Source organism: Magnolia sinica, chromosome 13, assembly GCF_029962835.1.
Source record: "Magnolia sinica isolate HGM2019 chromosome 13, MsV1, whole genome shotgun sequence".
Taxonomy (NCBI): domain Eukaryota; kingdom Viridiplantae; phylum Streptophyta; class Magnoliopsida; order Magnoliales; family Magnoliaceae; genus Magnolia; species Magnolia sinica.
The window spans coordinates 8,285,772-8,313,423 of NC_080585.1; the positions used below are offsets into that span (position 1 = coordinate 8,285,772).

Sequence of the window (27,652 nt, forward strand, 5' to 3'; positions counted from 1 at the left end):
ATGCTCAAGCACTCAGAAATTGAATACACAGCATATATTAAGTTATTAACTCAAGTTAGACTATTTAAAATTGTAGAACCAACTACCACTGTGTCACAGACTCACAGTCCTAGATTCAGCTTGGCTAAAGAATCCTAAACCCTGATTTGTGGACACTTTCTTGAAGAAGTAGAAGCAAAAGGTATTTTCATTCTCAACCGTGGAATAAATGTCCACCAATCCTATAGTCAGATAATCAAATAAGCATAATGATTGGTTCATGATACATCTAAACTGAGGCCCATAATTTAGATGGATTATTTTGAATTACTTGTAGGAATGCGTGAATACAATTTCTAAGCACCTGTGTGTCATCATCCATCACGGTCTGCCAAAGTTTTTATCAATAAAAACCCAAGTAGACTACCGCATGTCTGGAGGGCAAGGATCATATGATTCCTCTGTCAACAACATCTAAACATCTAAAAAGCCATTAACATCTGAAAATCAATACACGATTGGTTTAGTCAAAAGGTGGACCACGACTGAAGCTATGATAGTATTCCTTCCCTATTCACTCAGACAACAAAGCTTTGGGCCTGAAAAGGCGACACAGCTGATGCTCATCCAACCTTTCTTTTTTTCTTTTCTTTTTTTTCTTTTTTTTTTGAGAATGAAAGTAAATATCTAATACATTGAATTTCTAAATAAAAATTTATACTGGATGGTGGCTAAAGCATGAATTGACTGGAAAATTTTAAATAAGACATTTCCATAATTTTATATGAGACGAGTGGGCATGTTACAAGTAGACCAGTGCACTCCTGAAGGAAACATCTTGAAGCCACGTAAGGAGAGTGATCTACCTTAGATCACTTCCATCATCTCAATGGGATTCTCTTCATCATCCGCTCTTTTCTCAAACATCACCACCAATTTGACTTGGTGACCTACAGCATCCTAAAAGCCATTAAGCAGTAAAAGATTTTTTATTTTTATTTTTAAAAACCATATATACATATTCAACACTAGTACCACCACTTGATAGGTTTCCAATATTTGAAATGTAGATTGGCTCGTGTGGTGAATAATATGCATCTAAAAAGCTAATGGAAAGATTAAATGCTAGTAATCAATGATATCATCCCAGTCAGCATAGCATATGGTATTGACCTGCACTTCATGATGGCAGGAATCATCTGACATTTACAGCTACAATGTTCTTAGAGACGGGGGTGCAACTTGGGTCAGGCTCAACCTGATACCTAACTGGTCCAACCCAAAATTTTGGTCAGGTTGGATTGGGCTCGGTCCAGAAATCCTCACCCCAACCCCACGCAAGGTTCTCAGGTTTTGGCATCGAGCAACCCTAGCTGAACCTAACACATGTTACTTATATAGTATAAATTATTATAGTTAATGTATAGTATAAGATGCAAAATCTTTGGCCCAACGAGGCCAACCTGACCCAATCATGGGTTGAGGATAGTGTATGTTCGGTTGGGGAGCTCAAGTTGGGTTGGGCCACTGGTTAACCCAAGTTGATGTTGGTAGGGCCCAGGTTGACCCTCAACCCAGCCCCAACCCACCTAAGTTGCACCCCCTATTAGATACCTCACATATTAGAATAAAACCATCCAAGATTTTCCAGACCAGATTCTTATTGATATAGCAAACTTCATTGAATTGGATGCCAAATTGCCAATAGAACAAAAAAGGCAAATATAGCTAATATAATTGTGAAATACAGTGGAACCTCTTTCATTGGAACACCTATGTCCAGTGAGGTGAGCCTGAACTATAAAATATATGCATATCAGCCAACCAAAATTGGATTGAATGCTTAACACATGCCCAATAAGCCTAGCCATCAGGATTGATACTGGGAACATGAGCAGGGGAAATGGACACACTGTTAACTTCAATAACCAATAACACAAACATTATTGAATGCATAGATCCATCCCTCTCAATCATTGAAGGAGGAGTTGCATGTTTCCAAACCCGAGATGTATGTCGTGGCTAGGAAAGGCTCACATGCAAAGCAACAGAAAATACCTAACATTTTCTTAAGCAAGCCAAAAATATTCAGCCAGCATGACTATGGGCAACATTTGGCCAGGTCTGGTCCATGCCACAGTACTGTTATTAATATCTTTTCAAAGAATCCTACATTGCTATAAGAATCTTACGATTTATGGAACTTGTGAGAAATGATTTGAACCATATTATTAATCCCATTCTCCAAAAATCTTAATTGAATCTTGTGATTTTCAGTAAATCATAGATACAAGTCATGGTTTCAACTTTATGATCACACTCAAACCTAATGATCATTGTTGTCGGCATTGAATTCAGTCTCTAAAATTGCTATTTGTTTTTTCTTTCAAAAGTTACCAGCAGCCTTTCAAGCTCAAGTAACATTTCTTGCACTTGCATCGAGCACTTGCTAAGGTATTTATGAGTTTTATATCCTCCAAAAATGCCATACATGGGCAGCTCCTACAATGATGGTCATAGTGGACATGACGATATCAACTGATACACAATTTGGCTCAGGCTGGGTGTTCTCTTTTTCTGTTAGGGATTTTTCGGTTTGGAATTGGAACCTTACAAGTCCACAAACATGTTTATTTGTTGTTTCTAAACAACATGCTATGGTATTATTTCAAGTCATAAAATGTGTTGGACATATTTTGATGAGGTATGATAGAACATAAAATATTTTATCATATCCCATTTTTAAAAATATCTTCTGATATTCTGTTATATTTTCTGAAAAATATAAATATCTAACACCATTGTGGATTACAATTTACAAGACAAAGGCAGTACAATTTTATGTACAACTTTCAGAACATCAGACACAAAGGCCTTCTATAAATCATGCACAAGGTTTATGCCCAGGCCATCATAAACAGCCATGGAGCTGGGATCAAGCCAAACTTCCATACAGAATTCTAGAGACCTAGGTTCAGTCGCCTGGGCCCCAGTCACAGACCAAAAATCGCAAGTCAGGCTGAAAATCCCAACAGTCCAACCCAGGCCATTGCCATCTACAGTGAGGAGCACAAAAAAATGAAGCACCAGAGGAATCTGTATAGGCATGACAGGAGCTTGGAACTGTCAGAGCTCAGGAATGCTACACAAACAAACCATGAGCAGCCAGATTTGCTCGCAAACCCAATGAAGGCAAGAGGTTGGAGTCCTAACAGCATAAATGCATCAAGGTCGAGTGGTCTGCTTAGTCTTTGGGGGTGGCTGGGTTCCTGGTGTGCTTTGTTGGGGGGTTTTTGTGTTGTTTCTACTCCCTTCTTGTGTATAGTTCTTCGGGTTTTTTGTTTGGGGTGGTTTGTATAGTTTCTTTCCTTTTTCTTTATCTCTTCTTTTGTTTCTTTGGCATTTTCAATAACAAAAAAAAGGGCGCGTCTATCAAGGTCCATATTGGAATACAACGAAGAACGTCAACAAATCAGTTCCTTACCTTGCAGTGTCAATGCCGTGTCCTAGGCTTGCATTGGAATTCTGCCAAGAGTGCTATGTGATCAGAGGACCACTCTGGAGAAGGAAGTGCTGTGTCCTTCCGTAAGCTCTCCTCGTCCAATAGCTCCAATAATGATTCCACTGTTAAAGAGTCCGCTGAAACCACAACCCAATTGATATCAGAAAGCTCCCACACAATGCCAACTACTATGGGTGTGTTTGGAGGCAGTATTGAAGTGAATTGCAGCAGTCTAAAAAATTGTAAGTAACGAAATTGTAACTTCCTTCATTAGCATTCATATTAAGGGACTCGAAAGAAACATAACTGAAATTTGAAGGATACTTCATCATTTTAAAAACTTGGAACCCTCGCACTTTCCTTTTGTCCATTTTCACTTATGCATCCGAACCCCGCAATAGGTTTCTGTCAATATTTACATCATCATCATCATCTAAGCCTTCATCTCAATTAATTGGGGTCAGATACATGAATCCTGTTCTGCCATTCTACTCTATCAAGGGTTGTAACTTCAACTAGACCATAAGTCATTAGTCTTTTCTTTCTACCTCCATCCACGCCCTTTCGGGCCTTCCCCTTGCCCTTTTAGAGGCCTCAACTTGTACCAACTCACTCCTAACCAACACAGTTCTTTGTCTCCATTGCACATGACCAAAACATCTGAGTACTTTCCCTCATCTTAATACCTAATGGTGCTACTCCTAAGTTCTCTCAAATGCATTCATTTTTAATTCTATCCTTCTTCGTCTTACCACTCATCCATCTCAACATCCTCATTTCAGCTACACTCATCATATGAACATGTTCCTGTGAAAATGCCGTAGCCTAAAGAATTACAAATTAGACAATGAAAGAGGAAACAAAAAAACTCCCACCTATTACCTGTGAAAGAAAAAGGTGGTGGTGGTGGACAATCTCCACAAGAAGGCTGGTTCTCCCGAATGTATGTGTGGTGTGCCAGCATAGTGAGGAGATCATTGATCATCCCTTCATTCATTGCTCATTTGCCACGGGCATTGGGATAGCTTTTTCAATTTATTGGGGGTGTCTTAGGTTATGTCAGATTCAATGGAGAGTTTTCTATTGATTTGGCATGGGGGGAGGTGTGGGGAAGGTCAGGAAGGCAATTTGGAGATTGGCTGTGTTGGCTGGAATTTGGCGAACCGTTCACTGATGTGGAAAATTTTGCCGATCTCACACAATTTCGAATCCAAGAACGCCATTTTGATCCGCAGCCCAACCTGCCCAACATATTATCTAAGAACGCCCAATCGACATGATCATATGCATTTTCAATATCTAGCTTGCAAACTATACCTTTCTCCTCTTTCTTATAGCAAGAGTTGACACATTTGTTAGCTAGTAAAGAGTAATCAACAATTTGCCAACCATCCACAAAGGCCTTTTATGACTCTGAAATCACACTGCCCAACACTTTTCGAAATCTGGATGCCAACACCTTTGCCAATATCTTGTATGGGCCACCTAGCAAATTAACCGGACGGAAATCTGACAAATATTCTGCTCCTTCCTTTTTTGGAACCATCTCCCTAGTTGTGTTGCTATTAATCCTTTCTCAAAGAATTCTTGCATGAAGCCTAACACATCTCCCTTCACACACTCCTAAAATTTCGGGAAAAAAAAAAAAAAAAGCTAACGGAAAACCATCTAGCCCTAGAGCTTTACCATTACCTAATTTTTTCCACTGCTTTCTTGATTTGCTCCTCAAAAAAAAGGTTCTTCCAAAGAAACTGCCTCTTCCGCCGAAATAACATCAAAGTGTAAATGATCAAGAGTCGGCCTATGACCCCTATCCTTTGACAAAAGGTTTTTGTAATATTGGACTATATTTTCACAAATCTTAGACTTCCCCTCTATCCTTTTCCCATCCACCAATAATGAAGAAATCTTATTTGCTTGCGCTCTAACACTAACCATCGCATGAAAGAACTTGATATTTTCATCCTCTACTTTCAACCAAGTTGCCCTAGACCTTTGCCGCCATTTAATTTCTTCCTCTCTTAATCTAGCATTGTATTTTGCACTATACGCCTCCCTCCAAGCTTTTTCCTGATCTATGAGCTTCTCTTCCTCTTCTTTGGAATCTAACCTTTGAATTTATAAAAGAAGGTTGGACTTTTCCTCCTCTCGACCACCCAGGACCTCTTTTTTCTATTCCCCTATCTTTTGCTTAAGCAACTTTATTTTTTGGAATAGAGCAAAACTGGCGCCACCGACATGGAACTCTGACCTGTCCACCTGGAAGCCGTTAGTAAGTCCCACAGCCACACCTTTGTCTAGCCTCTTGCTCAAAGGTTCTGCCGCCGCCACAGAGGATTCTCCTGCCGCAAGTCTCTAGATACCACAAAATAACGTTTCGGATATCCATTCACAAAGACTAAGAACTAAGCCAACATAACGCAAAGTTGCATCCAACTTCTCCATTTCTGCCCACACCCCAGTCAGCCCAACATGTAACTGAGAAATTCCAAATCCACATTATTGTAAACCTTCTCTATATCTAGCTTTCAAACTACTGCTTTCTTTCCTTCTTTATTATGGGAATTCATGCATTCATGCACGATTAATATACTATCCATAATCTGCCTCCCGATCATGAACACTACTTGGTTGTTAAATATCCTCACCTGCTAATACTGCTCAAAATTTGGAAGCCAAAATGTTTGCTAGAACTTTATAAGGACTCCGTAGAAGACCGATTGGTCTAAAATCCCTCAAGCGCTCCAATCCTCCCTTTTTTCGAATGAGAAAAATGAAAGTAGCATCTAACTTTGTCGGTGACTGTTTTCGTTAATAAAGCCCATTAAGTCGATTTTCGCTCTCTCAAAACTTCTGAAAAAATGAAATAGAGAATTCATCCGCTCCGGGTGCCTTATTGCCTACTTAGAAGACTCATCGGTCTAAAATCTCTCAAGCACTTCACTCCTTCCTTTTTTGGTATGAGAGATGAAAGTAGCATCTAACTCTATCGCAGGCTGAACACTGTCATGAAATTCATTAATGAAGCCCATCAACGATTTTTATTGTCTCCCAAAACTCATGAAAAACTGTAATAGAGAATTCTTCCGATCCAGATGCCTTGTCGCCTACCTAAATCCTCAATTGTTGCCTTGATTTCCTCTTTGGAAAATGGTTTTTCCAAAGAGGCCACCTCCTCTTTTGGAATTAAATCAAAATATAGATCATCTACCCCAGCCTTTCCCAACCTTCCCCAACAAGAAAGTTCTTATAGAAATTCACTATTGACGCACACACTTTGACTTGTCATCTAACCTTTCCCCCTCCACCACCATACTTGTGCTCTTGTTAGCTCTAGCCTGGGCGCTAGCCATTGCATGGAAGAATATTGTCTTTTTATCCCCTTCATTAAGCTAAGTCTCCCTCGATTGCCACTCCCATCTAATTTCCTCATGTTTGTTAACACTTCCTCATAAATATCATTTATCATGTCAATATATCCTCTTAAAACTCATTTCTTTCCCAACATCCACAAGATTAAAATTCTTAAGGACCCTATCGTATGCTTTCACTAAGTCAATAAAGACTATATGGAAATCCTTCCCCTTCTCCCTATATTTCTTCATTAATTGTCTAAGTAGGAAAATAGCTTCAGTGGTAGACCTCCCAGGCATGAAACCAAACTGATTTTCTGATATATTTGTCTCATGCCTTAGTCTTTGCTCAATCACTCTCTAAAATTTTCATAGCATGGCTCATAAGTTTAATCTCACGATAGTTAGTATATCACATTTATTCTTATAAATTGGTACCATGGTACTTTTCTTCCATTCATTTGGCATTTTCTTTGATCTTATAATCTTGTTAAAAAACTTTGCAAAGCAAGATAACCCATTATTTCCCATACACTTTCAAACCTCTATTGGTATATTGTATGGTCTAAGGGCCTTTCATGTTTTCATCTTTCTCAAAGGTTCTTTCACTCTAGCTATCTTAATCCGATAAAAGTATCTATAGTCTCCGACGTCATTTAGCTATCTTAATCCTATCCATATGCTCTTAGAGTGATTGTCATTAACAAGTTCTGAAAGTAGCTTCTTCACCTCTCATTGATCTCATTGTCCATTAGTAGTACCCTCTAGTTATCGTTCTTAATGCATCTAATATGATCTAGGTCCCTATCCTTCCTCTCTCTTATTTTTGCAAGTTTGTAACATCTTTATCATCTTCTCGTCCCTAATTTATTGTAAAGATCATCAGAAGCATTAAGTTTAACTTCACTAGAGTCTCGAAAATCTTTTTGGCAATTGTTATTTTGTACAAAATTTTCATCATTTATGGTCCCTTGCCAGGCTTTGAAACATGAACGCTTCTCATGAATAGCTTTTTGTACATTGTCATTCCACCACCAAATTCTTATACGATTGGCTTTTCCCTCTAGATACTCCATACTCTTAAAACATTTTTTGCCACTTTCCCAATGCACTTGGCCATCTCATTAAAGATAACATTTACATCTTCCTTGACATTTCACTTTCCTTCTCCTATTAGTTTATTTCTAACATTGTTCTCTCCTTTTAAATTCCACCTGCTAGTTTTTGGACACCTATTAATTTCACTCCCTTCTTTCCATCTCTCAATGTAAAGATCCATAACCTTTAACCTGTATTGCGCAACCAGACTCTCTTGGTATACCCTTGTAATCCACACATAATTTTGTTTTCTTTAGTAGAAAGAAATATATTTAGCTTGTGCATGATCCATTTTTTAAAGTTATTAAATGTTCACATCTCTTATTAAAGTATGTGTTTGCTAGAGCTAGATTGCATGCCATAATTAAATCAATGATAGCATACCCCAGCTCATTTCTTCTCCCAAAACCACATACTCCATGTACATTCTCATATCCTCTACTTTCTTTTTCTACATGACTATTTAAGTCTCCTCCTATGAATATCCTCTCTCTGATGGAAATTCCTTGCACTAGTCTATCCATATCCTCCCAAAAATTTATCTTGATTTTATCCTCTCCTCTCCTAACACAAATTTTATTAATAAAATCCTATCACTTACTCTCTTAACATTTATAACTTTACCCTTTAAATTTTTATCTATCACTATCCCTATCCCATTCTATCATTGTCCTTCCCTACACACCAAAGTTTATATCCATCAATTTCTCTAGTTTTGGCCCTTTTCCACTAGGTCTCCTAAACACAAGCTACGTTAACTCTCATTTGCTTGATCGTATCTACTAACTCCATAGTCCATACTTTTACCGGTTAATGTTCCTATATTCCATGTGGCAAGACGAATTCTATTATCCCGAACTAGCTTCTCTACTTGTGCGGGTCCAGAATAACATGGGAACCGTTGCCTACTTTTCACAGCAACTGGGCATTGTTGTGGCACATCACTTCCGGGAAATCCCCTAGCCAACCTTACCCATTTCTCAGCACACTCGGGTTCCGATGAAATGCATCTCTTACAGGGAATGCTCTAGCATGAGTTTGAAATGTCATATTATTCAAATTCATGCTGAAAGTTATTGCATGAGTTTGAAATGTCATATTATTCGAATTCATGCTGAAAGTTGTTGCATAAGTTTGATACCAACCGCTAAACTGACATAACCCTCTTTATCCAGCCCGGGGATTGGCAATGAGAGCACAAAACTCCCACAGGTGCAATGTAATAGACTATTACATAGGTTGATTACAATCGGGTGCTATCTAATAGTCTATTACATAGGTTGATTACAATCAACGAGTTTCCGTCAATATTTACAAGATGGGGGGAAAAAGAATGGCAAGATACGTATTTTGAAAAACCCTAGAAAGGAATAAAGAACAATAAGACATGCATTAAGGAGTTTTACCAGTGTAAAAAATGTAGTCAACAGTACCAATGAAATCTCTGGTGCAATTTGTGAATAATGGTTCATTTGTGGTGGGGTCCATTCTCCTACGTTGTTGCTCTAAACCAATTCCAACTCCCATCATTCTTGCAAAGGATGAATATGCACTGACCTGTTAGAAATGCATTGTCACATCGTGTGCCTGGTTATATCATGTTTTTTATAAGGATAATAAGGGTATAACATGTTCTGTTACCAATGGAAGCTGGTGAGTTAACTTGTTTGCAGGGTGCAAGATTCTGAGAGGGTCTACTTCCAAGTCAGGATGCAATGAATCCACTTTCCCCATTGCAAGAAGTGCATGAGGAGCACTGAAATCAAGTCCAAGATCCTCATTAAGATAACAAGAAACTGTAACGGTTTGTGTAAAGAGAAATTAAATAATTCTTAGAAACTGAATTTGTATCAGAACTTTACATACCTTCCAGGAACTGAATTAAAATCCCCACAAACCAACATCGGGATATCTGCACTAATAGCTATTTTCTCCAATCCTTTTAAAAGAGTATGCACCTGACGATGATATGAGAACAAGCAAGTTGAATAAAAATCCAAGAGCACTGCTGTGGTAATTTCACAGAAGCAGAAAAATGCCAGGATGAGAACCTGCCAGAGTTTAACATCCTTGTGTTCATGTTGGACGTTTACATGTGTATTTGCCTGCAATAACATGCCATAATAAAATAAATGGATATGGGTTGCCCACAAAAATGCATAATAAAGCGGCACACACAGAAAAGTTAAAGAACAATTATCATCACCATGATCAACCTCATCATTATCATCATTTTCATCATCCTCGTCATCTTCATCATATCACTGTCATCACCACTGCCACCATTAGATACTTGTCCAGCTATTTGAGGATGGCATTCTCATGATTTGCTCCATAAGAAGTAAAATCATTTGAAAATTGGAAACAGGATGACAAAGAAGATGTCATTTCAATTACCACTGGAAGGTAATGTAGGATCAACTATGCCAAGACAACTGCCCCCATGATTATTCCATCCCCCGACTCCCCAATTCTATCCAACCTAGGAATTCCTGTCACAAATTCTTCTCAAAATCAAACCTGACATCTCCTTCCCCAGTAATCTCTCCAGACACCTTGCTGATATCTCCAAAGCCCAAGCCTCTTCCGCAGGGATACCCAGATCCTTCAAAACTAGGGCACCCCAGTTGGATTATCAGATAAGAGCAAGGATAGTGACTCCCCTAACCCACTAGTTGTTTAGGATTTAGAGTGAACAACACAAAGTGGGCACAGCTACAAGTTAAATCGAGAATATTATCGGTGAATTATTTTATTATAATAGTACTTATTCATTGTAACAATCCTTCAAGTAATTATATCCTGATAATTTAAATAATTCTAGGGTGTCCTACCACTCCCAATCGCCCCGCCTTGGATTTTTATTGAAAAGGGAGTCAAAAGGTCAAACAATTACAGCCTACAACCCAGAAAACAGCAGCCTATCATCCTGGCCAAAATCCATATGATATGAAACCCCACAAATTACATCATGCCTTGCTCTATGAAATACACACTCCCAATCCCTATTCTTATAATAATATTGAAAACAAATTGTCATATTTCATAACACTTTCTCCATGACCACCATCCTAAAAGAGTTAAATTTCTCTCTAGCTCTCCCTAGGCATTCAGCATTGATGTTGATATGTTTAACTGTGGCCAAAACCATCAGCTATCTTATGCTTCACTGCTCATTTGCGTCTTAGATGTTTTACTGATTTTTCAGATGTCTGGAGCAGAGTCGACACTCAAAGAGGCAGTTAGAAGGCAATGTAAGAAGATTTTGTAACACCATTTCAACATGCCATTGAGAAGGAGCCAACAATGCATGCAAGCGATTTGATGTTGCATAGAAAGAATCTTGAAGCAGAAAAAGTTGAAACAATTCTTTAAAAAAGGTCTAGTAGATAGCCATCAGGGGTTAGCAACAAAGCTTCTTTATACATGGTAACATCACTCCAAATGCTACAAAATCTCCTTATTGGCAGGTTCTGATAGATGAAGGCATGCCTAGGGGTACGATCACCCGCACCATATGAAATTGGCACAAAATATATGAAGTATAAACCAGTGGAACACTATGTAGAGGAGTTTAGGAAGGTATGGGAGAGTAGAGGCTGCACCATTGTGTATGACAGTCAAGGTGTGCCAAAATGGTTACGTATCGGCCGTTACGGCCGATACGTAACGGTAACGGTGTGAACCGTTACCCGTTTCGGGGTCGTATCGGCCGATACCCGATTTTGTACCAGACGTAACGGTAGCTTCTTTTTTTTTCATTTTAAGGTCTGTTTTTGCTGTTTTTTTGAAACCTCTTGCTTCCAAACTATTTCTCACTCCTTCTACTACTAATTTCGACCAACCTTGGCTAGGTATTTGAGATAAAAACATATTATATTACAGATTTTTTTGAATCAAAGCTCAGTGGGCCATTTTTCAGAAATTCGTCAAAAATAGGTATTTATACTTTTTTTAATATGTTTTGCTGTTTTAATCATGTCATATGATGTGTTAATCATAGTAGAACATGTTAATGTGCATTTTACAGATTTGGGGTGCCATTTAATAATTTTTATATATTTTTTTCTATTTACGCATGAATTTTGGCCCCTTTTTTTAAAATTCGAAAAATCAATTTTTAATGGTTGTTTTGCTGTTTTAATCATGCCATTTGATGTGTTAATCATAGTAGAACATGTTAATATGCATTTTACAGATTTGGGGTGCCATTTTATATTTTTTTAATATTTTTTTCTATTTACGCATTTATTTTGGCCCTTTTTTTGAAAATTCGAAAAATCATTTTTTAATGATTCTTTTGTTGTTTTAATGATGTCATATGATGTGTTAACCATAGCAGAACATGTTAATGTGCATTTTACAGATTTGGGGTGCCATTTTATATATTTTTTATATTTTTTCCTATTTACGCATTTATTTTGGCCCTGTTTTTGAAAATTCGAAAAATCATTTTTTAGTGATTCTTTTGCTGTTTTAATGATGCCATATGATGTGTTAATCATAGTAGAGCATGTTAATGTGCATTTTACAGATTTGGGGTGCCATTTGATATTTTTTTTATATTTTTTTCTATTTACGCATTTATTTCGGCCCTTTTTTTGAAAATTCGAAAATCATTTTTTAATGATTCTTTTACTGTTTTAATGATGCCATATGATGTGTTAATCATAGCAGAACATGTTAATGTGCATTTTACATATTTGGGGTGCCATTTTATATTTTTTTTTATATTTTTTTCTATTTACGCATTTATTTCGGCCCTTTTTTTGAAAATTTGAAAAATCATTTTTTAATGATTCTTTAGCTGTTTTAATGATGCCATATGATGTGTTAATCATAGTAGAACATGTTAATGTGCATTTTACATATTTGGGGTGCCATTTTATATTTTTTTAATATATTTTTTTTCTTTTTACGCATGAATTTTGACCCTCAAAAATAATTGCAAACACCTAAATGTAAGATATTTTCATATTACATTCATTCTAATATATCTATCATTGATAGTAGATAGTTAGAAAATTAAATATATGAATTTTGTAGTCAAATTCAGGTTATCTGGTTCATAAATTCATCAGACAGTTTGATACAACTTCTCACGAAAGAGTGGACCGTTACACCACCATAAACATGTTCCAATTTATAAATGAATGCATATTTGGAATGCTTAGAATATTCCGGATTTAATCCATATTTTTTCATATTTTTTTGGCAAAAAAAAATTTTTGCGCCGTTACGGGCCGTTACGCCCCCGTATCCGTATCGGTTTTGGAGGTCACCGTTACGCCAACCGATACCGATACGGGACACCTTGATGACAGTTGCATGGCCCAAACAGAAACAATATGATCAACTTTTTGGTCCATTTTCACCTTGGGACAATTTAGTAAAGCCTTAGATAAGGCTGTCCTTCTCAACACTGTTAGTATTGATGAGGACAACCACACTACAACCACCTTGACGATGATTACCTTGAACCCCTTTGAGCATCTGTGCGGTATTAACATTTTGATGATCTTGAAGAGGTAATTACTATTCTCACATCTCATTACTTTGGTTAAAAGTTTCAAACCTATGAGTATGCGTTTCAAGTTTTAATAAATTCTAAATTCTTAGTGAAATTCTCAAAAATTCCAAGTAGTGAGCAGGTAGCCAAATTCTTTATACATGATGATACTACCTCGTGGTAATGACTATATAGTTTAGATGTGAAGATAATAATGGATAACGTCGTAGCAACTTATGAGAATCATTAAAAATTGAGAATTTCTAATTATCAAATGCTTTTACACCAAATATAGATGTCAAAGACTCAAAAGTTCAGCTTTCAACAGGTTAGTCGGACAGACAGCCTTCATATTAAAAGATGGCCCAATACATGTTTTTAGAAAGGTAACAATATTTTATTAGAAAATGCACTGAGAAGGTGCAAATTCTACAACCCAAAAATAGAAAATTACAATCCTTTAAGACATTTATACATGAAGACCATTCCACTATACAGACTTTTGCCCTACTAAAGACCCACTCCACCCTATTGCTCTTGTTCCGAAAGCATCTACCATTCATCTCCCCCCATATCAAGCAAAGGCCAGCCAGCAAGTACAACCTTCAAATAACTCCCACTTGCTTCCCTAGCCTGACACCATGCCAAGCCGTAAAGACGGCCAACTGTGTTTGGCATCGCCGAAGACATATTAAACAGCCTTTGAAAATTGTTCCACACCTGACGCATGAATGGGAAATGAATAAAAAGATGAAAAACTAATTTTGACTCGAACCCTTGACCGGGTGTTGAAACTCCTGAGAGTCTACCACTGGAGCAAGAGTAATTTTGCACTTGCCATCCACATAAGACAAACATTAGGGAGCGCCATGGACTGCTTTTGAAGATTGTCAATGCTGCACCTTTTGGGACGCACCATAAAACCGCGTCTGCTCATGCGCATCATCCCTCTACGGTGCACAAAGCACATGGTAGAATGAGCGAACTGAGAAGCAATGCAACTAGTCTTGCAGCCAAACCAGCTTATCCAACTCTGCTCTCGCAGGACAACACAATTGCATGCGATCCACGAGAAACACGTACTCCACTTCTTTGTCTAGAAGGTTCATTCGAGAAGGAGGAGAACAAAACTGTTACGTCTCCACGAAAAGGGAAGCATCTACCTACTGGAAGGTTGCAAGAGAGAGATGGGCTATTATTGGGAACACCGACTATTGGTAGATTTCCCCTATCCACACGTCCTTCCAAAAGCAAATCTTTTCCCCACTACTAAGGGATAATCCAATCCCCCTTTTGAACTTAGACTTTGCAGTGGAAACCGCCTTCCATATTGCAGATGCCCTGTATAAAGAGGAGTCCTTTGTCCATCTTGGCATCCATATTTGCTAGTAATAGTCACCCTCCACAAGGCCCCCTCTTCCGATCCGAAGTTCCATAATCACTTGCCTAGCGCAACACTAGATTCATTGTCTCCAGGTCCTTGATGCCAACTCCTCCCTCTTCATAAGGTTTGCACACCTCTTCCTAGAGGTGGATCCTTTTCTCCTCTTTTGATCCCTGCCATGATAAGTTGCATCCCGGCCTTTCTAGTTTAGCCAGCATAGACTTTAAGCATCTAAATAACGACATAAGGCACCGGGGCATGTTTGACCAGGCTACTTTGATGAGGGTGGTACGACAACCAATAGACAGGTATCAACTCTTCCATCTAGATAATTTCCTTTCAATTTTTTCTGATACTTTGTCCTATAACTGTTTAGCCAGCTTCCCAATGCAAAGGGGAAGGCCTAGATAAGCCGGCTTCCCAATGCAAAGGGGAAGGCCTAGATAAGCCGGCTTCCCATAAGTGTTTAGCCGCCAACTACTTGACCTCTTCCATAGGCAACTGAGCACCACTTTCAGTCTCGAAACCACTTTAAAGAACCTGATGATCATTTTGAGCCTCTATCCACCACTGCGGCATCAGCCTGGCAGAAAAGATTGTGTTGTCAGCAAACTGAGGTGGGAGATTGGGGACCTCAACCCCTCTACACTGAAATTACTAAAAAGGCCAACCTCCTGCCTTCTGTCCAACATTCTACCCAAAGCTTTTGCCACCGCAATGAAAAGTAAGGAAGAAAGTCGAACTTTTGAAAAATCCCATGGGCGAACTGTTGACCATAACTGAGAATCTTGCCAACTGACGCAGTCCCTGATTCACCCTCTCCATTTTTGCAGTCTAGGAAGCCCCAGTCAACATAGTCATAGGCCTTCTCAATATCCAGCTTACATACGACTCCTTTTCAGTCTTCTCTATTCCACGAGTCAATGGTCAAACAAACAAATAAATGATAGATTCTTGTGTTTTCAATTTTTTACATTTTCCTGATTTTTTCACTTCTGTTTTTTGGAAAAAAAAAAATTTGCATAAATATGGTCCAAAATGGGTCTCATAAACCTGTACCATGTTGTTTTCAGTCCCGGCTGATACACTCCTGACACCAGTATTCAAGACCTTGTCATGGATGTATTGCCAAAATGGATAAGAGAATTTAAAAAATATGCTCAGTTTCTCACCACACAAAGAAGCTGTCGTTTCCCAGGAGTATCAGCCCCATGGTTACTAAATTTTGCTTCCAAAACCGCAATCAGCGCAACATTATCCTATAGACAGGAATAGGATGGTCAAAGCAATTATAGGACCAGAATGTATCAGCAACTTAAGAAACATAACTGATCTAAGTTAAAAAACTGAAAGCGAAAAAGATCACCTTAAGCAACCGGCTTAGAGCACTTTTCTTCTGCGCAATTGGAACTGCTGCCTCTGTTAATGATTGTGCAGCCTTATTAAACTCAACCTGCGTACAGGAATTAATCACTCACAATGTGAAAGAACGTAAGAAAACCATGGACTACTTTACAAAATCTCTCCATACCTCGTATTTTTTTACATGTGAAAATCTGTCCCTGCGAAAAAATGTAGCACAACCATCGGTTGAATAGGCAGTTCCACTGTAAACCTGTATCCCATGACAATGGTGAGAATACAAAAGAAGAAGAAACTTTGCAGGTTATAGTTTTTGAGAAGCAACCAATTGTAAGACAACCTCTGTCGTCTTTTTCTTGTATAGAGCCTGATACCCATGTTTATCCAACTCGGGGGCAAAAAACTCCTCAAAGTGGTCACTTTGAACCTGAAAGGAAGAATCAATACCACATTAAACTTTCATGAGTTTGTAAACATCGAGGATGCTGTTTCTGCTTGAAGCTTTCCAATGTCAGAACTGAACAAAGTAGCCAACATAAGACTAGCTCTCCAATCTAATCCTGATTCTTTAGATAGTATAGGGAGTTAAATGTCTGGTGGCCTCCCAAGGGATCCTGGCCCACTGTGGAATGGGTGGCATTCTAAGAGATAATAAGGATGAATTTAAAAAATATATCATCTACATCCAGTTGGGGAGAAGCAGTAATGTGGAGGCTTTAGGCCTTAGAGAGGTTTAAAGATTTCCAACAATAGCTTCTCCAGTCCTTAAATTGTTAAACGATAATCCTTTAATGCTATCTTGTGGGCTTCTTCCGAGCAGTCCCACCCTTGTGTGTTATCTTGGAGCCTTGGGTGTTACCTTTTGCTTTTGAGAAAATTAGGGATGTTGCCTTTAGGTTGACCATTTCTGTTATCCCCATGGGCAGAAAGGCAAATGAAGTTGACAATTCCTTAGCCAAAGACGATGCAATACGATCACTTCTTTGTATAAGAGATTTGGTCCTCAGCCATAGATTCTCATTTTGCTTTTTAATATAATTTTTTCAATTCTAAAAAGAAAAAATCTAGACTGCGTTTGCATCAAATTCAAGGCAAAGGATCCAGGCCTCTAAATTAAGCTGTTTCTTCAATAACAAGCAGTGCTCATGGTCCACGTTCAATGATCTATAACTGTAGGGTTAGGATAAAACTCTGCAGTGAACTTTTAGGATTGAAATTATGTTCTGATTTCTAACCAAGTTGAAGAAGAAGAAGAAAGATGTGCATGTGTGTGTCGTGGGGGGGGTAGGGGGGGTGGGCTGCTCAAGGGCCCAGATATTTGAGGTCAGGGGCTTGGATCAATGCAGAACAAAATTCACAAGAGCATGTTCGATTATTTAATTTCAAAGTAAATAATCCCAGGTGGTGGATAAATATGACCAGGTTTACCGTGTACCTCTTGAAGACAAAGGATGTCTGCATGATAACCAACAATTTCTCGTAACAAATTCTGTTTGCGGTATGGCCACGAGAGGGCCCAAGATGGGCAATAGCTGTATAATTCACTGGTGGCATACATATCTGAGAGAATGTTGTATGAGAGCACGGTGAAAGTTCCCAAAGATGTATGGCCATTCAAATCAAACTGGTCCATCAGATCAACTCCATTCACCGGAATCAAGCGCCGGGGACTAGGGGAGGGTGCTGGGATAACACGTGAGGTCAAAAGGGTGTTAACAGGTCCAATGGGCATTCTTGTTTCTGAATCTACAGCTACACACTCAAATTTGAGAACATGACCAATATCATCAGCAGTTGGCGTATATGTTTTCGAGTGTGCAACTTCAAACCACGTTTCACCAGAGCTCCTTTCTGTAACAGCTCCAGGATATATAGGCGCAGAACAATTATTCAAGCTTGGGCTTGGTCCTACAGCCGATGTTGAACCAGATAGTCCCGCATTAAGAACTCCAGATCCAGAACTACTGAAGCGCCCAAATAACTCTTCCTCCTCGGTTCCATTTTCATTTACTGCACTAGTTGCTCGATCATGTAAAGCACGATGATGCTGCCATGCATCTGAAAAGCACCTAAGAGAGCAATGGTAGCTCTTAGCAACAGGTATTTTTGCCTTGACACAACCTAGGCACTGCAGTGTTGCTTGTTCAGATGGATGTACACTGCAAATAGCAACTTTTTTGTCACTTTGTATGCGGTACCTGAAAAAAAAAAGAAAAAAGAATTAAAGCATGTGATACATGTGGGATATCCAGATACTGCAACAGAACCTCCACACTTGAAACCCAAACAGTATCCTCATAACTCATGAACTAAGCACCACACCATAATGCATCTTGAGTAACTAGCATTTAGAACCAACAGTATCTGAAAATTACTACCCCATACTAAAGGCATCTGCAGGATTATCACCAAACGATTAAACCTACTTCCAACTGGAAGATCGATGCAAGAAAAGGGCATGAGAAGTTTTGTGCAACTAAATTTATACTCCTTTTTTTAAAGAATAAACAACTCTGACCAAGTGTTAGAAAGATGCAATGAGGCAGCAATAGCGTTACAGACCTACATAGAGGGAACATGTAACCCTAGAAAAGCAGCACTCCTAGCTGACAAATCTCAAAACTAATTTGAAAACAAAAATAGAACAATAGCTCGCTATTTGATGTAAAAGAGCCTTCCTTGGTCACAAAAGCTTCTTCATCTTAGTAGCTCTCCCAGCAATTTGGGGTGAGCCTTCATGTGGTAGATTGGAAAAAGTTTTACAATTGACTGCCCACCAGACACCAACCTTCGTCTTTTTCCTTGGCCCACTGGACATAAACCTTATTCCATGATCACAAGAGTTTATCTGAATTTTGTAAGTGATTATCAACTTACCCCCACAACCAAATGTGACAATCATATATGGTAATTCTCTCTTTGATGCAGGACATGGAAAATTAAATATGATATGCAAGATTTCAGGCTTAGATCCTACCAATTCAGAAACAATCACACAAATTCCACGTCCCACATGAAAATCCAAACATTCAATTAAAAAGGGGAATCTATGCGGGTCCAAGCCAACACAGGCTAGGACTGGACCAATAAAATTATTAACCAAACGATGTCAAAGGGAAATAAAATCAACTATTCATGCATAAAAATCAGTCTCTAATCCAAGGGATTCCCTAATTTCAATTCAAGGAACCCTAAGGTGATAAAAAGGGGCAAATCAATTAGGGATCATGTAATCTAGGGTTAGGATTCATGAAAAACGGCTATGAGAGGATAAAAGAGGATAAAAACCTGAGCCAAAAGATGATCCCGCGTGTGGACAGCAACAATGGCCCAGACGGACGTGCGTGTGATCCCGGCCGCATGTGTGTGGGGCCCACTATTCAGAAAAAGGCCACCTTGGCCCTGGTCGGCTAGGGATGGACTCCAAAACCTCCAAATCTCAACTCGATCCGATGTACGGTTTGTGCGTGGTGCTCCGCCGAAGTTTCAGCTCGCTTGCGGGCCGAAATCTGGAAACCTGCTGTAATGAAGAAATCTGATGCAACAAAAGGACAAATTCGAAGTACAGATGGTGGGGGAAGATGGAAAAAAAAGATGATGGAAGATGGGGGTGAATTGGGATCAATGTGGCTTCGCACCACGGTAGTTAGCCCTTCGAAAAGGGAGGGCTTCGCACCCACTTTTGAATTCTTCCACAACTCATGAAGAGAGCAGAAAAATAAAGCAGGAATTTTTTATTAACTTCAATGAATCAAAAGAACTACAGGGGTGCCTATTTATAGGGAAAATCATATATCCCAAAACTCGCACCATGTGCGCAACCTATTACTTGGCGATAAAGTAAACTAAAATAAAAACCAAACAGAGAAATCTAAAGCGTTCACAATATTCTCAATAATAACAATAAGCAAAACCTAAAATATGAAATCAATCCGACGAGTGGGCCACAATCATGAGATCCCATGATGGGCTTTTCTTGACTATCGGGCCCACTTTTCTGAACCAAAACTTGTCTTCTAGCTAGAGGCCCTCCCTGGACGTCGTCATCGAGCCAGATCGATGGTGGGGTCCTCCTTCTGCGTACGTACGTGCGTAGGGGTGGTGATGTGCGGGCGTGCGTGTGCACGATGTCCTCATCACTCTTCCATTTTTTTAACCATTCATAAGAGAGAGAGAGAGAGAGAGAGTATTCTGGAGAGTTTACACAAGTTATTGGTTTTTTCACAATGAAAGCACTTCCCCATTTAAATGCACATGGTCAATGATAAATGTACATAAGGTCAACCCTTCGTTAGGACTTTTTTTGAAAGATAACTGAAATTTAAATTAAAAAAGGCGCTGAGATAGCGCCAAGAAGTGAAACAAACGAAGAAACAAAAATCAAAGAGAGAACAAAGAAACCAGACTAACTCTTACGACCTAAGGCTGCGCCCCATTCTAAGACAACATCCCGCACATGGTTGGCAACCCAAACCACGCTACGACTATTGTTATGGAAACATCTCCCATTCCTTTTGCCCCGAATTGCCCATAACTCCCAAGAAGACAATGTCTCCATAACGCACCGGTACTCTTGCCAAGGCCTACCCGTGCAAAACAGAGAAGACGTTGCCAACATCAAAAGGCATGGACCACGCTAGGCTGAATCTCGCATGAATTGAGGCCCAAACTTGGCTAGCAAAAGAGCAATGAATGAGGAGATGGTTCGCTATCTCTACGTCAGACGTACAAAGAAGGCAAATGTTTGGAATCGTCATGAATCGCTTTTGGAGGTTGACAACGGTGAGAATTCTCTTTCTACCAGCTAGACAAGCAAAAGCCCTGATTTTAAAGGGGGCTCCATAATGCCAAACATGACAAGTGTTTGCAACACTCCCCCCTTTTCTCCAAAGCATGAAGTAGAAAGATCTAACTAAGAGGCACCCGGATTTGTTATTGGACCAAACAATACCATCGATTTCGCCAAAGATGAACCTACAAGGGTGTAGCCATGCCAAAAGGGCGGCAAACTCCACCTCCTTGTCAGTCAAGGATCGGTGACAAGGCAGAGTCCAAACAACCGACTCATCGTAAAGTTCAAAATATCTATTAATCGTGATACTTCGATCTGAGGCAAGGCTAGTGATGAGTGGAAAACGGATGGATAGAGGCAAATCACCCCTCCAAATGTCATCCCGAGACTCGATCTTCACCCCCATCACCAAGCGAGAAGGTTACACCACTAAAGATTTTGGGCTTCATACTAAAAATGCCTTTCCAAACCAATGAAGCTCTATAGAGAGAAGTTTCCTTGTTCCACTATCTATCAACTGAACAACTATATTTGCTAGCAATAACCTCTCTCCAAAGAGCTCCCTCCTCAGTACTGAAGCACCACCACCATTTGCCTAAAAGGGCATCATTCATGGGCTCCAAGTCACAAATGTTAGCGCCACCTTCCTCATAAGGTTTGCACACTTCATCCCAACTCAAAGGTGAAACCTATTCTTCTCGGTCGAGTCCCCCTTGAAAAAAAATCATGTATAAACCTACCGATGTGAGCAAGAACCACCTTTTGACACTTAAACAAGGACATAAAATAGATGGGAAGTTTGGATAGAACCGCTTTAATGAGGGCAATCTGCCCACCCACAGACAAGTACCTCCCTCTCCAAACCTCCATTTTTTTTCTCAAATCTTTCCACCACTTTGTCCCAAAGATGCTTAGTCGAGTTCCCTACATAAAGAGGAAGCCCCAAATAGGAAGATGGGAAAGATCTTGCTTTGGACCCGAAAAGACCAGCTAGATGACCGATTTCACCACTATTCAAGCGGATACCAAGCATTTCACAGTTAGCCAAGTTGACCTTTTGCCCATATACTACCTCAAAACAATGGATAACCATGCTCAAATTATCAATCTTAACATCGATCGCTTTGCAAAAGAGAATAGTGTCGTCAGCAAACTGAATATGGGAGATCGGAGGAAGTGACTGACTCACTTGAAAGCCTAAAAACAAACCCACCTCTTGCCCCTTAGAGAGCATCCTGCCCACTGTTTCCGCTATAACTACAGAGAGAAAAGGGGACAACGGGTCACCCTGTCTAATACCTCTCAAGCTTTTGAAGTAACCTTTGAAGGATCCATTCATCAAAACTGAGAATCTAGCCGAGCTAACACATTATTTGATCTACTGCCTCCATATCGTCAATCCTGCCACGCATGTAGTATGTCAAACAACCACTTTCTCTAAAAGCTCAAGCCGTTAATGGCGTATCAATTTATATCAAGGGACTTTTAACACTCCCTCCCACGAGCACGGTGGAACTCCGCACGGGAACATACTAGGCAAGGGTGAAGGGGGACTCACATCATAAACAGGTCGGGTGGAGAGACACTCACACCATAAACAAGCCGGGCTTACCCGTCATTGGAGAATATATTAACTAGGGCATATTTGTTGCTCTTAAGATTCGAACACTTGACCTTCTAATACCATGAAATCTGGTGCGGTAGTATGGATTTGGATTAGTTTAAGGGAGGAAGAAAGATGGGTGAGAGAAAGAGAATGGGGAAGGAGGTTGTTGATGGAGGGATGTTTCATGAATAGTTGAAAACGTTTGTTCCCCTCTATTAGAATAAACCTTAAAAAATAGAAAGGGCTTGGGGCCCAATTTACATCTCTTGGGCCCACGCATCTCTTGGGCCCACATTAAATTACAATAGTTTCTAACACTCCCCCTCAAGCTGGAGCGTATACATTGACTACGCCTAGCTTGTTACATATTTTAGAACCTTGTGCACGGGAAAGCCCCTTGGTAAATATGTCAACAAGTTGATCCATGGATGATACATGTTCCATAGTAATATCCTTTAGTGCAGCTTTCTCACGAATGAAGTGGCAATCCGTTTCAATGTGCTTTGTCCTCTCATGAAACACTAGATTTGTGGTAATGTGTGTGGCTGCCTGATTATCACGGTATAAGATCATTGGTGTCCCATCAAACAATTTAAGTTCCCAAAGAAGGGATCGAATCCAAAAGAGTTCACATACAACATGCCCCATAGCACAATATTCTGCTTTGCACTTGACCTTGCCACAACACTCTACTTCTTGCTCCTCCACATTACAAGGTTCCCTCCAACAAAGGTACAATACCCTGAGGTTGATCGTTTGTCTATCATAGATCCATCCCAATCTACATCTGCATACGCTTTGATTGTAAGATGTCCATTATTTTTGTAAAGAACGACTTGCCCAGGAGCACCCTTCAAGTAGCGCAATACTCTCAGTATAACATCCTAGTGGGTTGGCGCATGAATCGGCACATCCCAGTGGGTTGTTGCATGGATCGGCTAACCATCCCAACTAATCATAACACTCCAACAGTCCAAGAAACTCCAATCAACGAGATCGTAAGCTTTCTTAATATCCAATTTTGCAAACCACCCCTTTCTTCCTTTCCTTGTATCTAGAATCAATGCATTCATTAGCAATGGGGGCATTATCCATAATTTGCATACCTTTGACAAATGCCCCTTGATGCATAGAAATGACGCTACCAAGGACCCGCCAAAATCTAGTGGCCAGAAATTTAGCAAGAATCCTATAGGGACTACCTATAAGACTGATCAGCCAGAAGTCAGTCAACCTATCCACTCTAGAAACCTTAGGGGTGATTAAAATGAAGGAAGCACCCGTACTAATGCAGGGGCATTTTCACACCAATCTTGAGTGAGGTAGCCTGTGGGATGTGGGGACACACTCGGGGTGGGTGGCCCATGTGAGGCAGGCCCGTGTGAAGTGGGGCCCACAAGGAAGGTTCAGCCAATGTTCTAACCAATGCGATGCGGGGCATGAGCTATGAGATAAAGGGATTAATTCGCCATGCTCTATTAATTCGAGCTTTTAGAGCAAATGGTTAATTGTCCTGCATCAAATTGGTATCAAAGCGGGAGGTCTCATGTTCAAGACTCCTCACTAGGGGTGATTAATGCAGGGGCATTTTCACATCGGTCTCGAGTGGGGTAGGCTATGGGATGCAGGGACACACTCGGAGTGGGCAGCTCGTGAGAGGCGAGCCCATGTGAAGTGGGGCCCACGAGGAGGGTTCGGCCGACGTCCTAACCCATGCGATGTAGGGCCTGAGCTATGAGATAAAGTGATTAATTCGACATGCTCTATCAGTTCGAGCTTTTAGAGCAAGTGGTTAATTGTCTTGCATCACATACCCAATGAAAGTCAACCTTTAGAAAAGAACTAACACATAAAGCTCATCAAATCTTTCTTGATTGTATTCAGAATATTTGCAAGAAGGGAATTGGGAATCCATCAGGGCCCAGGGCTTTATCCCTTCCCAACGAGAAAACTGCTTCTTTAACTTCCTCATCCAAAAATAGACGCTCGAGCGAAGATGAGTCATCTACCAAGAGGCGATAGAAATGAAGATTGTCTAAGGTAGGACGTTTCCAATCTTCACTTTTAAGGAGGGATTGATAAAACTTAACCACTTCCTTTGCACACACCCTCTCCTTATCATCTATCCTCAAATTATCCACTACAATGGAGGTAATCTTGTTGTTCTTTGCATGGGCACTCGCGATTTTGTGGAAAAAAACAGTGTTTTTGTCCCCCTCTTTGAGCCAAGTAGCTCGGAACCATTGCCTCCATTTAACATCCTCTTCTTTCAACCTACTAGCATATTCGAGAGCTAACTTGGAACATAAGGATTTTTCTTCCTCAAGTAGAGGTTTTCCTTCTTCCTTCAAATCAAGAGCTTGAATCCTACAAAGCATAAAGTCTGTTTCTGCTTGGCAATCTCCCAACACTTCTTTTTCCCACTCTCGAACCTTTCTTTTTAGAAGCTTTAATTTTGGCAAAGGACAAAACCAAAATAACCTTGAACTTCAAAGGATTCCCACCATGAACTCACTAAGGAGTGGAAGCCTTCCACCTCCAACAAAGAGAGTTTGAATTTGAAAGGTTTGGGGCCTCAATTGTCTTCCTCCACATCAAGCAAGATGGGACAACACCCTAGGTTGACCCTATAGGAGCTTCTCATATGGTCAAGCAAGATGGGACGACATCATAGGTCCACCTCTAGCCAAGAAAGCTCGAATCTGAAACGTTTGGGGGCCCAATAATCTTCCTCTACATCAAGCAAGATGGGACGACATCATAGGTTGACCCTATGAATGCATGTGTGGAGGAGAATATTCACGTAGATCGACCCTATGAAGTATGAATGAATGTGTGGAGGAGAATATTCATGTAGATCGACCCCATAGGAGCTTCTGATAAGGTCAAGCAGAGTGGGGCTGACCATGATGTTGTTCAGACATCCAATCTGTCCATCAGATGCACCACCCCTTTTTAGGTCCAGAGCCCAAAAATCAGCCATATCCAAAACTCAAGTTGGCCAAAACATTTGGAATGTTGCAAAATCATGCCTATAACCTCCAGAATCACTTGGGCCCACCTGAGGGAATGCCATGAAACAGACCCTCATCCAGGGGGTTGCAACTTAGGGATGGGTTGGATGTCTGAAACACATCATGGTGGGCCCCACACGCACACCTATGGTGTCGTCCATTATCAAGTATCAACTGTTTTTTGTGGTGTGGCCCACCTAAGTCATGGAAGAAGCTCGTTTTTGGGCTCTTGGACTAAAAGGGCTTGGTGCAACTGATGGACGATTGGATGCCAAAACAATATCATGATCGGCCTCACTCTACTCAACCCTATGAAAATCTAGATGGAGAATATTTGCATAGGGTTGACCATACTCGATTCTATAGGGTTGATTTATGAGTGTTTATGATGAGGTGTTTGCACCAAATAGGGATAGTTTGAGTTTCACTTGGAACCTGTGTACTTCGCCTATAAATAAGTTAATAGATCTTGCATATGAACTATATTCTATGCTTACATGAAATAAGAAAATTTTCTTCCAATTTCCCGTGATGGCATTTTTCTTCTAGAGGTGTAATGCCCTAGAAACTGTTGGTGCAACTTCAGCCGCTTTGCTTGGAGCAACTCCACATATTTATCTTTCCATTTATAATCTTCATGCTTCAATCTGGTAAACAGAATTTAGCATGAACAATTTGATTCTATTTGCATTAGTCAGTATCCTCCAATCACTATGAGGGTTTTCTTACCAGCCCATGAAAAGCAAAATGAACCTGATGGACTGTCCAGATCAATGATTTGACCATCCATGTGTCATTTGCATCCAGGGCACACTAAGAGTATCAATGTGCTCTGAGCGCACATTAGCTTTGCCATGACAAAATTAAGCAAGGAGAATCGAAAAATATATTCAAGAAATAAATGACTCCAGGTGGTTACAAGGTATAGATTTACCAACAGCATGTAGTGGGAATATTTCCCTAACCTTCGGTTTTAATAAGGGCATTGAACTAGTTCTTTTATGATTATAATTATTATTATTACGGACTTTTGTATTTTTCCGGCCGGTGCCAGTAAAATCCATTCTCATTTCCCATGTTGTTCTAGGCAGAGGAATAAGTAAAATTAACTTCAATTGTAATAAATAAGTAGAATCAAAGTAGAACTTTGGTTAGACATGCTTCATTCTGAGTGAATTATCAGTCTCAAAATTGTAATTTCATTCATTTTAAGTTGGACTTGAAACACAAATGGATGCAACTAACACACTATAATAATAACATTATAAATTAAACTAAAAAAATATTGCGATCAACTCGGATATTGCAATCGAAGTCAATTCTGCATCCAAACGCACCCTAAACAAGCATAAAATTATATATATATATATATAATAAAAATAAAAAATAAAAAAAGGTGCTGTAAAAAATGGAGAATGAAGTACGGAAACTTACCACTTGTACCTCAAGTAGAACCCATTGATGGGCGAGGATTCAGGGGCATCCTCGGTGGTGATGGAGCTGTCCGGGCGCCGGAGTAACACGTACGGAGTAAGCTCGCAGCCAACGATGGGAACGTCGGACGGGAGGTGGACCCGCAGCACGCTCAGCATGCTTCCCGGCCCGACGGTTCCGCACGATGCCCTAACCCTATCAGCAAAACAGCCAGCTCCGATCCAGACCTGCAGCCGACACCCAGACGGATGCAGAAGCCAGGCGGATCAGCCATCACTGGACCTTCAGATCCGCCAGCGTTGATCGAGAGATCCTAACCGAGGAAATCATTCGCCTCGACAGCTTACGGAAGCGGAGAGGGAAAATAAAACCTTGGAATGAAAGAGATTTTCTATGTCTGTCTCTCTGTCTCTATGTATCTTTCTCTGTGTATATGTGTGTATTAGAAGCTGACGAAGAAATGGTTGGATTCGAATATACACATCAGATCGGTGTATGCACAGGTTTTGTTGAATTGAAGACGACAAATGCATTGATTTGATGCCGAAGTGATTGATAGGGTTTTACTTCGTACTGACTGTGTATTTTCTTTTACGCCGTTGATACTTTACGGAAAAAA

At 40.0% G+C, this 27,652-nt stretch overlaps 1 protein-coding gene across 4 annotated transcripts; it reads right to left on the bottom strand.

Moving 5' to 3' along the window:
• Nucleotides 1-445: 445 nt before the first annotated feature.
• LOC131222676 (carbon catabolite repressor protein 4 homolog 1-like) lies at nt 446-27,594 on the bottom strand. Of its 4 annotated transcripts, none has more exons than XM_058217835.1 (12): nt 27,034-27,594; nt 17,623-18,385; nt 16,528-16,614; nt 16,357-16,440; nt 16,192-16,278; nt 15,998-16,084; nt 9,984-10,037; nt 9,799-9,890; nt 9,574-9,688; nt 9,366-9,489; nt 3,464-3,618; nt 446-929 (listed from the first exon to the last, which is right to left on the bottom strand). In XM_058217835.1, exons 1-11 carry the CDS (start codon nt 27,189-27,191, stop codon nt 3,473-3,475), a joined length of 1,797 nt encoding a protein of 598 aa, XP_058073818.1. In that variant the 5' UTR covers nt 27,192-27,594; the 3' UTR covers nt 446-929; nt 3,464-3,472. The 4 variants fall into 4 exon arrangements, with proteins under 4 accessions (XP_058073818.1, XP_058073817.1, XP_058073816.1 ...); XM_058217834.1 differs by having other exon boundaries at nt 446-939; nt 9,339-9,489; nt 27,034-27,586; XM_058217833.1 differs by having other exon boundaries at nt 9,339-9,489; nt 27,034-27,585.
• Nucleotides 27,595-27,652: the final 58 nt, after the last annotated feature.